The sequence below is a fragment of the Phyllostomus discolor genome, chromosome 5 (assembly GCF_004126475.2).
Source record: "Phyllostomus discolor isolate MPI-MPIP mPhyDis1 chromosome 5, mPhyDis1.pri.v3, whole genome shotgun sequence".
NCBI classification, from domain to species: Eukaryota; Metazoa; Chordata; class Mammalia; order Chiroptera; family Phyllostomidae; genus Phyllostomus; species Phyllostomus discolor.
The window spans coordinates 29,309,372-29,324,428 of NC_040907.2; the positions used below are offsets into that span (position 1 = coordinate 29,309,372).

General features: G+C 47.4%; 2 protein-coding genes across 2 annotated transcripts; one reads left to right on the forward strand and one right to left on the reverse strand.

Annotated features, from left to right (window-relative positions):
* Positions 1–262: 262 nt before the first annotated feature.
* On the reverse strand, positions 263–2,002 carry LOC114496528 (spermine synthase-like). Its single transcript, XM_028512069.2, has one exon. It carries the CDS (start codon positions 1,785–1,787, stop codon positions 690–692), a length of 1,098 nt encoding a protein of 365 aa, XP_028367870.1. The 5' UTR covers positions 1,788–2,002; the 3' UTR covers positions 263–689.
* A 167-nt stretch (positions 2,003–2,169) lies between these two features.
* FAM183A (family with sequence similarity 183 member A) lies at positions 2,170–12,333 on the forward strand. Its single transcript, XM_028513950.2, has 4 exons — positions 2,170–2,402; positions 5,329–5,388; positions 9,146–9,249; positions 12,152–12,333. Exons 1-4 carry the CDS (start codon positions 2,258–2,260, stop codon positions 12,260–12,262), a joined length of 420 nt encoding a protein of 139 aa, XP_028369751.1. The 5' UTR covers positions 2,170–2,257; the 3' UTR covers positions 12,263–12,333.
* Positions 12,334–15,057: the final 2,724 nt, after the last annotated feature.

Consider the following 15,057-nt stretch of genomic DNA (forward strand, 5'->3'; position numbering starts at 1 on the left):
CCCTACTGAACAGTGTACTTCAGAATGGTTCAGAAGGCAGAACTTTGTATATTTTACCACAATTAAAATTTTAAAAAATAAACTATAAAACCCCCCAGTTACTTAAATTAGGAAAGGATAGTTTTGTCTATATTATCACATGGATGATTTGGGCCAGAATGTCTTCTCAGCTATGGGACTCCTGCTGTTTTGTGAGATAGACACAGGTTTGATTCTGGGTATTGGCTTTAAAGCAAGGGAGGTTTCTTTCATACTTTTTAAATCATTTTTAATTTTAATCAAAGCATTGCTAATATCTAAGATAACTTTTTGGGAAAGAAACATCATAGAGAATTTCCCTCCAGAACAAAATATGTTCACTCCCCGCAAACAATCAAATTCAAAGTCTAACAAAACAAAAAACAAGAAAGCCCACACATTTTTAAAAAGTAAAAAAATCACCACACAGGGGTTAGGTGTACATTTAGCAGCCTTCTCCCAGCTGTCTTTCAAAACAAACAAACAAAAAAACAAATAGCACCCTAGCTCATCAAAATATACATTTTCCATTTGCTTTTCTTAAACTAATGATTAAAAAAGAAAACTTGAAGAAATTCACCATCAATTGCCTGACTCAGTTCGATGTCACGGGCAACACATGAAGGTCAAAAAGACCATTTGCAGCACACAGGATGAGGGCATGTTGATCTTCAAGGCTGAGCTTTCTTCCAAACAGTGTAAAATACCCACAACTCCATGTATGAAGGGACACAGACGACTTCCTTCGAGAATTCCACAGGGCAATAGAGGCACCCGAGCTGTTGTTCGTAGAGTGAAAGGGCTTCCGTCAAATTGACACAGTTACCCTGCGTAAAATATTTCCCATCCTGCTTCAGTACTCTCATTGAAAGGTCAAGAATCAGTCTGAGAAACTCCCATGTGGAATCTTCTTCCAGAGATGTGGAGATTGGAACAGCTGTCAAATCATTAATCACATAATCAAACTGCCTGCCTTCTTTGGCGTACCTCTTCAGTACAGGAACACAGTCTTCTATGAGAACCTGATAGCAGTCTCCGGTAAGATTGTCTAAGACGTCACCACACGTTTTTCTCATGTATTTCTTACATCCATCAATCACCATGTGGTCAATCTCTACCATCGTGGCCATCTTTGGCTTCAGTTTCACTATTTCACATAATATGCCCCCATCTCCGCCTCCCAGGATCAGTACGTCTTTGCCAGTATAATCCTCTTTGCCACTACCCATGATAGCCCGGGTATAGGCCCAATCACTCTCCGCCAAATTAACATCCCCATTCAGGATGAGCATATTTCCATACTGCTTCGAGTGTAGAATTTTAATATTCTGATAAGGCGACTCTTCATCACATACCACTTCATCTATGTCGTACTCAACCAGGCGGCCATCAGCAGTGGGCCAGTATCTGTCCACAGCCCCTCCTCGAACTATGGGTGGCAGTCGCTTCACCCGCGCAGGACTGTCCCGACTCAGTTCTTTCATTCTTTCTTCTACTTTGTTCAAAAGACTGTCAACTTCTTTGGCTTGTGCAGCGCCATCGTAACTCTGAATGTCCAGTGACACTAAGCCACGTGGGTAAATTCTCAAGTTGGCAAAGCTGCCGTTTTTGTTGAGGTAGGTCGCTAAACAGCCATGATCCTGCCAGGCGTGCAGTGACTCCGTCATCCCCTGCTCCTGGAAAACGGACCGGAGGCTTTTCAAAATGGCCTCGCAGTCAGCTTGGGCGCCGAGCCGTAAGTCCAGCGTGCAGTGCCGGGCAGCGGCCATAGTGAGGCACAGCCCTGGTCCAGGTCCGACGGAGGCGGCTGCAGGAGTCCGGGCGCCTTGCAGACACCTAGTTAGCGGCCGGCGGGGACTGCCCAAAGTAGAAGAGGTTTCTGACCCCTTCCAAAATCTTCTGCAGTAAATAACCGGCCCAGATGAAGTCCAATCATAAGCCCATTACCGCCACGGCGAGTCACAGCGCTGCCAGTCCTTTTCCGGCCGTATCCAGGGGCGGTCCTAGTAACCAGGCTACTTCCAGAGAAGCGGCGGAAGGTGAGGCCAGAGCTCCAAGGGGGCGGAGCTTGCAATAAGATTCTAGGCGGGGCCGGCCAGGGTGATTGCTGAGGGAGGAGGGTAACCTAGGACGCCGTTGCCTGGAGACAACCTGGGGCGTCTAAACCTGAAGACCGCCGGTGGCCCCGCCTTCCGCCAGAGTCGCTAAGGCATTGAGAGGAAGCTGGGTCCGTCTCAGCATGGCCAAGGCCATGGCTGGACACCAAAAGGAAAAGGAGGTGCCAGATGAGGTGCATCAGAACCAGATCTTGCGGGAATTGTACCTCAAAGAGCTACGAACCCAGAAACTCTACACGCAGTATCACGTGAATCCCCTGCGCAAGGGTGAGGGGCGCTGCGGGAAGGAGGAGCTGTGCTGGGTGCGGGTCAAGGGGAGGCGGGGTTGGAGCGGAACACAGCAGGAGGGGCCTTCTCTGAATTCACCCACACGCCTAGACTTCAGGATCTTGAGCCAACCCTGGGGGCGGGGTACGTCTCACCCCGTATTACATCAAATATATTAGAGATATTTGAATGGCCGCGGTAAAATGTTTTTGTTGTAAAGAAGTTGAAAGTCTTTTTATAATTTTGCTTTTGAAATAATTATATTGGACAGGGTTTTATGTATTTTGTTTTGCCTGTGGTTTTGGTTTGTCTTTAATGAAAAAAAAGTTTGGGGTTATTTTTCAGACTTCTAACTTGTCTTAGACCTTCGGAAAGTTCAGGGGTAGTAGACTCAGGGCCCATAGTGTCTCCCTGATAAAATGGCCTTACCTTCCACTCCTCACTTTGCACATCCCTTGGGTGGTTTCATCTGGTACCCTCACATAAACTCCCCCTGAATGCCATGGAGGCTTAAATGGAGCCCCAAACCCATATGCCCAGACACCCCCCAGGTCCTCCTTCCCCTGGACAATCCATCTGTCTCAAACTCACCAGTTCAAGAACTGGACACATCCCACCCCCGCCTCCCCACCTGCTGCTACTCCAGAATATCCTGTCTTTGCAAAAGTCACCACGGCCATTTACTCTCCCAAGTTAGAAGCCTAGGAGTCATCCTCAATCACTGTCTTTCTCACTCCACACATCTAAAGTCCTCAGGTTAACATTTCTCTCATCTGCCCTGTCCCATGTTCCTACCTCGGTAAAACACACCATTATGCACGTGGAGACATCTCCACCTCCTCACTTAATTCTGCCCTCTTAATAGTGCCTGAGTCTGCCTCTCTGTCCGTGCTCACCCCCAGGCCTCAGTAGAGCCCTCTTTACTTCTGCCTGGAATATGGTGGGCTCTTAACTGCTCTTTTCCTCCAAGTCCCACCCCACCCCTAAACCTCACTCTGGGGGCTAGAGCTATGCTAAAAGGCAAGTTTGATCCTGCCATCCTCACAGCTTCTGAGCAGATTTGTGTACCCCTGTGGGTCTGGCTGTGCCGCCCACTGAGCTTCACCTTCACTCCCCTCCCCACCCACATGTACTTCCTTTGAGACATGTTTTAGTGCTGACTCAGCACCAGCCACATGCTCCCTTCTCTCCTGCCATCTAAATAAATGGGTTTCCTGACACATCCTGTCATTCCCAACCTCTTTTGAAACATTGTTCCTTCTTCCTGAACTTGTTCCCCCAACTTCTAGACCTAATTAATTCTAGTTCACTGCGGCCCAGCTCCATAGAGAAAAATGTAATGTCATTTTTAACATACATTTATGTGTATTTAAGGTGTATTACATGACACTTTAATATACATAGTGAAATGACTACAACAGTCAAGCTAAGTAGCATAGCCACCTCCTCACACAGTTACCCATTGTGTGTTTCCGTGAGTGCATGTGAGCACAGAAGATCTAAAGTCCTCATTTTTCTAGCCCTGGCTGGCATAGCTCAGTGGATTGAGCTCGGGCTGTGAACCAAAGTGTCGCAGGTTCGATTCCCAGCCAGGGTATGTGCCTGGGTTGCAGGCCATAACCCCCAGCAACTGCATATTGATGTTTCTCTCTCTCTATCTCCCTCCCTTCCCTCTCTAAAAATAAATAAATAAAATATTTTTTTAAAATTTAAAAAAAATTAAATAAAGTCTTCACTTTTCTTATGAGTTAACCTGGTTTTCTACTGGAGTCTCCAATCACTAATTTCATGAAAACAAATTATTGTACAGTTCTGTTTAAGTTTGGCCCATCCCAACAATCTAAATAATCCCTCAGCAGCCTTCAGGCTTTCTAGGAAAAGCAATGCTCTCCCAAGTCGTACACTTGAAAACAGGATTAATATGATCCATTGCAGTACAGTGAGAAGATATTAGAACTTGTGTTTAAGTTTACTTTTATGTAGAAAAATGAAATGCTTTGTTATACTGGTAATCACATAAACAGACTGTATAAATTACCTATATTAGGGGTGCATGCTCAGGAGTTTTTACTAGGAGTTTTAGATAAGACCACTTTGGAGACCACTGGTTCCTTCTGGCCTCTGCCTATTTCCTACCACTCTCTAGCTGGCTCACTCCTCTTGAATTACCTTGGCCTTTTACATGTCTCCCAAACTCACAGGGTCACTCTCAGGTTCTTTCTATATCCTCACCCAGCACAAGCCCTCACTTTATGCAGGACTCTGCTCTCATGTATCTCCCACTCCCACTCCACCATCAATTCTCGACCCTCAGGACCTACTTTATTGTTCTGCATCTCACTTGTATTTGCCTGGAATTATGTAGCTGTATATTGTTGGTCACCACAAATGGAATGGAAGCTCAGGGAGTGTGGGAGCCTTTTCTGTTTACAGCCCTGTCTGCAGTGCACCCGTAATTACAAGCTAAGTGGGTGTCTGTGGATTCTGTACCTCTGTTATCATGTGGCTTCCTGGGTATAGATCACTGCCTGTCTAACCGTGTTTGGCTGACTGGTATGTCTGCATCCCTGAACACCAATGCTGTCCAAGAAAACATTCTGCAGTGATGAAAATGTACTATATGTGTGCTGCCCAAAATGTGCTCTTGGGCACTTGAAATGTTCCTAGTGTAACTTAGGAATTAATTTTTTATGGTATTTAAGTATTCGAGTTCAAGTAGCCACATGTGGCTGATAGTCACCAAACTGGACAGTGACATTCTAGACTGTGAGGTCCTTGAGGGTCTTTTTCCCTAGTGCCCAGGACAATACCTGACATGTGACGGACACTGAGAAAATACTAAATGGGTGACTGGCCTAAGATGGGTCTTAGAGAGGGTAAGGAATTAATGTTCTAACGTGAACCTGTGGTACTATTTTTGCTCTAGTTCACACAATCACCAGAAAGCCCATGTCTTGGCATGATAACGTGGAAGAACCTGCAGACGGTAAGTCCTGGGGCTTGAGACACCACTGAGACAGAACAAAGACAGGCAGATGGCTGCACAGCCCACAGGGTAGTCCCACCTTGGGGCAAAACACAGCTCTCTGCTTTGATCATCTGAAAACAGGTCTCATACTAACTAAGCTTGCAAGAGGCTGACATATTCTACCACACTCCCAGTCTAACTTTCGAGCCAACAGAAATGTTTCTAATGACCTGAATATTGCAGTCATTTGTTCATCTAACATTGGCTGTCATAAGGTTAAGTTTGGGAATCGTACTTAGTTCCAGTCCTGGTTCTGCCACTCATGATCTATGTGACTTGGGCAAAACTTTTATACCTCCCCGAGCTTATCTCTAAGGATTCTTGTGAAGATTAAACAAAATATTTCCTGTGCCTAGAACAGTATCTGGTACATGGTGATCAGAAAATGTAGGTTAATACAGTTATTTTCATTATTGCTTAGTGGTAGTCACTATGTGATAGTACTCTGTGATGGTGCGGGGGGTGGGGGTGGGGATCTCATACCATAGTGAAGAAGATGGACAAATAAATTAGAGACTAGGACCAGAGTGTCAACAGCATAGAAAACACATGCCTAAGTCAAGCAGTGGAGTTTTGGGAAGTCGTCTTAAAGGAGGTGGTGGAAGGACCTTCCAAGTTATATGGAAGGACACAGAAATGAGACTTCTGGCCAATATGGAGGTGTAGGTAGACACACTGTGCCTCCTCGCACAACCAAAATAAGGACAACAATAATTTAGAAACAAAAATCAACCAGTACTGACAGAAAATTGAACTGTATGGAAGTCCAACAACCAAGGAGTTAAAGTAGACACATTCATCCAGACTGGTAGGAGGGGTGGAGAGGGGTTGTGGCAAAGCAGTGACTGGTGGACCCCGGGCATGCAAGGCAGTGGCTGGCGGACCCAGTGAGGCGGCGGATTGTGGAGGGGCACAGCGCACAAGGCAGCTGGCGCACCTGGCAGTCCCACATTCACACACAGATAAGCCAAGCAAAACCGGGGAGCAAGACAGACCTCACAACCTAGGGTCCCAGTGTGGGGAAATAAAGCCTCAAAACACCAATTGAAAACACATGTGGGGATTGAGGTGCAGGGAGAGACTCCCAGCCTCACAGGAGAGTTTGTTGGAGAGACCCACAGGGGCCTAGAATGTGCACAAGCCCACCCACCTGGGAATCAGCACCAGAAGAGCCCAGTTTGCTTGGGGGAAGTGGCAGAAGTGACTGAAACCACACCTAAAACAAAAACAAAAACAACAAACTAAGCAAACAACTAGAACAGTGTTGGGAACCACCTTGCCTGGTATCAGAAGTTGTAACCCCCGCCAAGGCTAAGGCTGAGGGAATGACCTTGAACCATAAGCCACCAAGGAGACAAAAGCTTATCTCCCTGGCAGGAACACCGCTTCTGCTCCTCTTACTTCACCCTGCCTGGCCCCCAATGCTTGGTCGGTTAGCCAATGACAGGTAAGATTTCCCAAGGGGGGAACGACCTAAGACAGGCACAATCATGTGGAAGGCCCCCAAGGAAGGACTTTGGGGGGTACAGCAAAAGGGGTGATGGACTCTCACCCCTCGGCTTTGACATAGCCTGAGTCCTCATTGTCTGCGAGAAAATCTCCTAATCTCTTGGCTCCCTTACTTCCCTTGCTCCACCTAAGCCTGAAACAATGACAGAGGGTGGTGCAGCTCTGTGCTAGAAAGGGTGGTTCCCTGGGTGATCAGGCCTAAGAAAGAATATGTAAAATCCTGTGAAGCCTGCTTTGTTTAGAATGCTCTCAATTAAATGATAGGGTCCAAGGAAGAAGTAAGTTTGTTCCTTAAAGTTTTTTACAGCTCTTTAGGTATCTGACCCTGATTCAAAATGGGCCCTCAGAGTTCCTTGTTATTTGATCCTTACTTCCCGGCAATGAGTAATGAGCTTTACCTGAATTCCTGTGTAAAGGAACCCAATAAAAGCCGTTGAGGAAAAGGCTCTTGGTCCTTCTCCTGTGAGAGATCAGCCACCTTTCATCCCCAAGCAGATCACGTCTTGGTAGACTTATTCTCGTCCATGGTGGACAGCGGGCCCTGTGGGCAGAGCTCCCCCACGGAACAGGAACAGAACCACAGGAATGGAGATCACATGGAGGGTTAGCAACAGGGGAGAGGGAGGAGGAGAGGGGGAAAAGGTACAGAGAATAAGTAGCATAAATGGTAGGTAGAAAGTAGACAGGGGAAGGGTAAGAATAGTAAGGGAAAAGTAGAAGCCAAAGAACTTATAAGTATGACACATGGACATGAACTAAAGGGAGGGAATGTGGGTAGGAGAGGGTGTGCATGGTGGAGGGGAGTGAAGGGGGGGAAATGGGACAACTGTAATAGCATAATCAATAAAATATATTAAAAAATAAAAATAAAAAAAGAAATGGGAGGCACCACCATGGCCCTAGAACTTTGAGCACTTTGGCAGGGCTACAGTAATGCAACGTGGACGTCGGCCAGGTGTGGGAATGAGGAAAAAGGAATGAATATTGGATGGAAAGCCTAATCCCTCCTGGAAAGCTATTCTCCTTCCCCCCTGCTTTCTTAGAGTAGAAGACAATGGAGGAAAGATGTAGGACCTATAGGAGGATGCAGTGGGAGGTGTGAGGTGGGGTGCACCAATGATCATATATCAGAGTGGAGACAGACAAATAAATGAACTAATTGAAAGAGTGTAATAAAAAGGGGTATGGCTCTTATATGCAGTCAAGATACCAGCCTGCAGAGTAAAGGATAGGAGTTGGAGACTTGTAGCAATAAGAAAAATAACAGGCGGTGAGGTCTTGAAAGCCAGGCAGGAGTTCATTATTAGCTCCGTTATGGTAAGGATACACTCGGCCAATGCCAGGCCCTTGATTCACACTCCCTCAGTTCATTCTAAGTCACCTTGCTGAGGTGGGTATTTTCAGCCCATTTTACAGATGAGCAAAGTGAGGCCAGAGAAGTTAAACCCCTTGATAAACTAGTAATGGAAGATCCAGGAATGTCCCACTACAAACCCCAGGTTCTTCCTGATGTCAAACTGCCTCTCAGATTGAGACTTGACAAGGTGGAAATTTAAAAAGAAAATTCTTTAAGTCCTTAAGCTGTGGAGCCACTGATATACCTGGTACAGGCAGCCAGACTTATTTCAGTACAGAAGGATTTGACCTTCTCACAGCCCTCCTCTCTCTTCGGGACACAGCTGCACGGCCCAAACTCACTCATGCCTCGGGCCTTCGCTCTCACCGCCAGCAGTGGCGTGCTTTTCCTCTGCCTCCTCCTCAGGGCCGGCTCCAGCTTGGCATCCAGAGAGCCCTCCTCTCACGACAGTGTCAGATGTGGCCAGCTGACCTCTGTGTGCCACTGTGACTGCTCCCTTCTTCCCAGCTCACATCCCTGTCTGCCACCACTGGGTTTGCTTGTACGCTTGTACGTTGTGTCCCCTGTGCGCCTCCTAGACTAGGAGCTCCAGGAGAGCAGGGACCGTGTCAGTCTCACTCTGTCTCCAGAGCCCAGAACAATGCCTGGCACCGTTTGTGCTGAACATGCATTTGTTAAAAAATGAGTGGAGGAACCAGGCACCCTTGGCACGAGGCTTGAGGCCTCAGCAAGCCTCTGAGCCCAGGTGCTCTGCCCCTTTCAAGGAAGAAAGTGTGCAGACTGAAGGGGCGCAGGGCCACAGGTTGTTCCCCAAGACTGACTCTCTCTAACTCATACCCCATCCCCCAGACAAGTTTCTGAATCTTATTCACCATGCTGCCCAGGGACCCAGGAAGAAATACTCGGAGACACAGACTGAAAGCCAAGAAATTGGATGGTTCTCAGAGCCCTTGGTAAGTGTGTCTCCTTTACTTAGGAAGCAAAGAGGCAACAGAGGTGGGAGCCAAGATAGCAAAGTGTGGACCAGGTGCCTGGTTTTGAACTCTAGTTACCACTTACTGACCATGTGACATTGAATAAGTGACTGAGCTATTTTATGACTCCATTTTCTTGGTGTAATCTGGAGATATTACAGTTTATATCTCATAAGGTTAGGAATAAACGAGGTAGGATTTGTAAGGTGGAAGAACAGAGCCTGCCACATAGTAAATGCCGTGTCGGTGTTGATTAAAACAAAGGCTGCCGATGACCGACTGCCGGGATTTGCTTTACTGGTAATCCGTAGGCTGGTCTTGGCCATGTCAAGATGTTAAGACATGTTAAGACATCTCTAAGTTTTCCCCTTACCTGCAGAGTGGGAATGATAAGAACACTCCTCACCTCATTTGATTGGAGGATCCCCACTACCTACAAGGAGCCTTAGCACATCATCACCCTAAATGATACAGGCTTCTGTTACTGAGGAAAAATGTACGCTTTCACAGAGACATCTTGCAGAACTTTCTGCCACTCCTGTCTTTTAACTCTGCTTATACCTTTCATCACATAGCGGGTTTTGATTTTTAAGTAGCCAGCGTGCCAATTTTCTCCATTATGGTTTCTAGGGTTTGTGCCTTGCTCAGGATGTTTTGTAACATCCTGAGTTACAAAATAACTAACTTTTCTCCTGCATTTCCCCCTAAATGTTGTGTGTTTTTAAACACCTGGCTTTTAGTACACCCGTGTATTGTGTAGGTGATTTAATGTCGCAGGCACTGTTCCATAGCTGTGCCAGAACTTCCTTCATGGTCTCAAAGGTGCCAGGCTTACACACCCTGTGTCTCCACGCGTACTGCTCTAGACCCCCGACCAGTATTCCTTGGGGAAGTCCTACTCATCCTTCAAGACGGCTCAGGAGAAACCTCTTCCAGAAAGTCCCATTAAGGGACTTCTACCTCCCACTCCCTGGCAGGCAGAGCTGGGCACTGCACCCTGTGCTTTTATAGTACCATGTGCCTCCTGCTGTTACAACTCAATTCAGTGTTTCAATAGAACATGATGGCTCTAGAGCCAGACAGCCTGGGTTCAAATCCCAGCTCCACCACTTTCTAGCTGTAAACTGAAACTCCAAATCTCCACTTATATACCATTAAATGGGGATAAAAACATCAATACTTGAAAGTTTGTTGTGAGGATTAACCAGAGATGTATATAATTTGCTAGGGTAGTACCTAGCACGTAGTAAGTGCTCAATGAACTTGGGCTACTATGCTGTCAATGAAGAATAGAAAGGAGGGCATATGATCCCACTGAGAACCATCAGGTGCTTCCCCGGGCCCCTTGACTTGTACCCTGTCGTCTTTGTCCACTGAGTAATTATGCAGTGCACAGCCTTCCCACCAACCCCCACACCCTGCCCTTCTCTTATTTCTGCTGTGGGCACCTGGCCTTCCTACCACTTCTACATCTCAGCCTGGGGCATTGGCTCTGCCACTGGGCAACTGTGTGGACACTGAATAAGTGTCTCGTAAGTCACTTCTACCAGTGAGGGGAGAGCTCATAGTTGGGCATTTGCAACAGCCCCTTCTCAGACCCAGGGCATGGCTTTGGAGAGAGGAGGCTGCAAGAGACAGGGTGAGGGTTCCAGTGGGAGCCCCACCATGTTCCCAGGGGTCTGAGTCCAGGACAGCAAGGCCCGGTAGATGGCTGGGGAAGAGACAAATGCTCAAAGGGAAATAGGGCGGTGTGTGTGCACAGGGGGGTGGGGGTGGGGGTTCACTTACGGTGGATGAACGGAGGGTTGTGAAGAATGCAAAGGAGATTTAAAAATCACCCAAGTTAGATCATTAGGCAACTTATAAAACTATTACAGAGCACAGTCATTTAGCTCATTGTTCTGCATTTTCTTAACGATAAAAGGCCTGACTCCCATGGGTACAACGTGTGCATGTGCAAAGGCTGCATCTGTGACAAGCACGTCTCACACCAGCCTCACCATGCCATGACAGGAAGGACTAGTATGACTGCCCTGGCTGGCGCTGCTCTGCCCGACACAACCGTCCCCCCCAGGCCTCGCAGATAACTGACTGCTCGGGCCCTCACATCACTTCACCATGGAGGCCAAATGAGCTAATAAGCATGTGCATCATTATAAACTGAGGATGTTGCCACTAGGTGGCACTGTTGGCACAGTTAAGAAAGTAAACCCCAGTACCCTGACATCCAGTTGTAGTGCAAAACAGCAACTTGTGCTTGAAAGCAGAAAAGGCTCCATCAGCCCCAACTTCACTTAGGCCTCCTGGCTCCCTGACAGGACCTCAGCCTGAGCAACCCCAGTAATGGGACACTGGGGAAGCCACACTCAACAAATACTGCTCAACCTCTGGTTTCCACATGAGCTAAACCGTGTCCTTTAGGTTGACAGCACAGTGGAGCTTCTGTAAGATTTATGTGTCAGAATTCTCACATTCCTCAGTTCTCTGTGTCACTTCAACATTCATTCATTCATTTGCAAATATGTACTGAGTTCCTAGTGCCTGCTGCCTCCTGTTCTAGGTGCAAGAGTAAACAGGGACTAAAACAGACAGCACCTGTCTTCCCAGAGCTCACATTCCAGTGGGGGAAAGAGTTCAGAGGCCTTGAACTTGGTGGAAAAGGAAGGTCAGAAGCTTCGCACAAGATATTCTCATCCAGTCCTGCAGCTTTTGTGATCTCAATGTTATCATCTTCATTTTGCAAACTGGGCTTAGCCAGGAAAAGAACCAAGGATTGTGCATCTGCAGAGTGGGGCCTGACTCAAGTCCAGGTCCATCGACTTCTAACCCAGGTCTTCCCCTTCCCCACAGGCTGCTTTCTGACTTACGTTCTCCTGTCTAGGTCAACCCAGAACGTGACGACCGCAGGCTGAACCACTTCAAGGTCTACACTGACATCAGCCTGTACAAGGCCAAACTGTGGAGCTTGGGTGAAGATGACCGCCACAAGTAGTTTGCCAGCAGTGACGTCTGCCCGTGTTTAATGCCCAGAGTGTGTGCCGCCCAGATAAAGATACTTGAAAGCCTAAACTCACCTATCCAGAGTCTCATGTTTCTCCTCTCTGCCCATGCCCACTGGACCGAACCCTTCATCTTCCAGACTAGTCCAAGGCCACTTAAAGATGGCGGACTCACTGCAAACAGTGTCTCCTCTGCCTTCCCAGGCCCCAGTAAACAGGCTAAATGGGACACCTCTCAGCACAGAGCTCACGTCCCAGTCGTCGCTGGGCCCTTAGACAGAGTGGGCTGTGAAACAGGGAAATGGAAGTGGACACCAGTAGGGAGTCTGCGAGGAGGCCCGCTCCACGCACCAGCTCCCGGGCGTTAAACATCTGCCACACTGGAGGGTCATTCTTGGGTGACACGGGAAGACTCCCAGGTTCAGGGAAATTAAGCAAAGCATGGGGTAGCAATGAGGTATGAGGCTGAAAACACAATCTGGGAAGGGGAGGTTGAATCCCTAGCCCACACCTATATTGCGGTTTTACCCTGGGTTTGAAGCTGTTGGAATCCTCTCTGGGAAGATAAAACGGCTCTAAAGAGAAAACCTCCCACATAGCTCCTTTTAAAAGTCCTTTTAAAAAGAGCTGGGGTGGGGATGTATAAGGGGACTAAAAGCTCATGTAAAAAAGCACACTAAAGATTAGAGAAATTTCTATATCAAAAAACGTAAAAAGAGCCAGGGGCATGACCAGTGTGGCTCAGTTGGTTGGGTTGTTGTCTGGCAAAATGAAAGGTTGGTGGTTCAAATCCCTGTCAGGGCACATGCCTGGGTTTTGGGTTTGGTTGCCAGTTAAAGTAGGTGTGAGAAGCAGCAGATCGAAGTTTCTTTCCTTCTCTTTCTCCCTCCCTTCCCCTCTCTTATTAAAAATAAACAAGATCTTTAAAAAAAAAATAGCCAGGGAACTGCAGTCTGAGAACATTTGGAGGAGTTGGGAGATGGCACAGCAGGGAGGGCGTGGTAGCTCCAACCCCCCCCCCACACACACACACACACTGCCCTGTGCATCTCTTCCACTTGGCTGCCGAGGCACATCTGAGAGGGTGAAGCCATGTACTGCTGAGATCACTCCTGCTTTGGGAACCTGAAAGTGTCTAGTGAAAGCCTGCAAGCCTGAGTGGCCTCCCCCGGGAGACATTCTCATACAATAGATGATGGACTACACTAATTATTAATGACTGTGTGGGAATCTAGAAATGTGCCAATAATCCTTTTGCTTTAAGGCAGTGCTTTTCAACCCTCTTCATCTCACGGCGCACATCAACTAATTATATACTAAAATTCATGGCACACCAAAAACCATTTTTTTGCCAACCAGACAAAAAAAATAGATACAATTTTGATTCATTCACACTGGATGGCTATCGTTGTGTTGGCTGTTGTCATTTTTTTATTTGACAACTTAAGGGAAGAGTCAGTGTCCCTAACTAAACAGTCAGGTATTGCACGTTTTAAAAAGTCTTACACTGGTAGAAAATAGCGGCTCTGAGGGATCAAAGGCCAGGAGGTGGTGTATCAGACGAAGGGGTCTGCCTGAGTCAGGAGGCTGCCCCTCCTCCCTCGGTTCTCATCTTGCTCACAAGAGAATTCAGGCCAGAGACAAACCCATACAGTGGAAATGAGATGGCAAGTTTATTTATGAAATATTCTTCAGCACAAAGCTGCAAGCAGGCACCCGGCTAGTCTGAGTGCCCCATGTATAGCGGAAATAAAGTTGTTAGGTTTGTTCTATACACTTGAGCACGTGGCTACAAATGGGCACTCAGCTAATCTGAGTACCTCACAAGGAAGCTAGCTCCAAGTTTGTCTATACACTTGAGCAAAAAGCTGCAAGCGGGCACCCAGCTAATCTTGAGTGCCCCAACCTTTGGGGTTCAGGGGTTACATACTTTTCAGTTTCTAGGTTCCCCCTAGTCCTCCTCCCCTCTAGACCTTGGGATGAATACACAGTTCCAAAGGCTTCCTTCCCCAGCTAGTGGAGACAATCCAGACTTTCAAGGGCTCCCCTCCTCCTACACTATCATGGTTTTGCTTGTGATTCTCAGAACACCTGGCAATCTTACTGGACTGGGTTCAGGACTGCCGGGTCAACGTGTGAGACGTGGCTCCCTTTTGCTTCCAGCCTCCTGTTGTCTTAGGTTGTTCATTAGATTGCATTGGGCAGGGGCCCTGCTTTGTTTCCCCTCTGGCTGCTCATTCCTAGATGCTACCTAACGATGTCACCTGAAGATACTTGCTCTCTCTCCAGTTCCTAGTCCAGAGCCCCTAAATCCCTGGCAATTCCTACCTGGTAGTTTTTTGTTGTAATGAGGTAACTCTTGGCAGCCACTAGATAGATCCCAAATGGGGGCTGCTCACAAGACCAAGCCTTGATTAGAACCTTGGAACTTTCAGCCCCACCACCACCTCTGGGGAGAGAACAGCGGGAAAGACTGACTTTCTCATCAACGGCCATGATTTAATCAACTGTGTCTCCATGATGAAGCCTCCGCAAACGTCGCTAACTGCAGGGTCTGGAGAACTTCCAGGCAGCGTGTCCAAAGAGCGCATGGAAGCTCCATGCACCACACCCCCTCGTTTAAAAACTCTGTCGAACTGTATCAAGATCACTTTGCATAGCCACAGCAAGAGGTCATCGCGTGGTGCTACACTTCTGTGTAAACTGAAGACTATACACATACGCACCTTTTCAGATGACTTGATGTACAAAGTAACAGTGATGTTGGGAAGGAGGTGCAAGCAGGAGG

Bases quoted from the DNA above. Each gene is read 5' to 3' on its own strand.
- LOC114496528 (XM_028512069.2), bottom strand. From the start codon at position 1,787: ATGGCCGCTGCCCGGCACTGCACGCTGGACTTACGGCTCGGCGCCCAA.
- FAM183A (XM_028513950.2), top strand. From the start codon at position 2,258: ATGGCCAAGGCCATGGCTGGACACCAAAAGGAAAAGGAGGTGCCAGAT. The intron at 2,403-5,328 runs GTGAGGGGCGCT...TTTTTGCTCTAG, and splicing joins CGTGAATCCCCTGCGCAAGG to TTCACACAATCACCAGAAAG. The intron at 5,389-9,145 runs GTAAGTCCTGGG...CCCATCCCCCAG, and splicing joins CGTGGAAGAACCTGCAGACG to ACAAGTTTCTGAATCTTATT.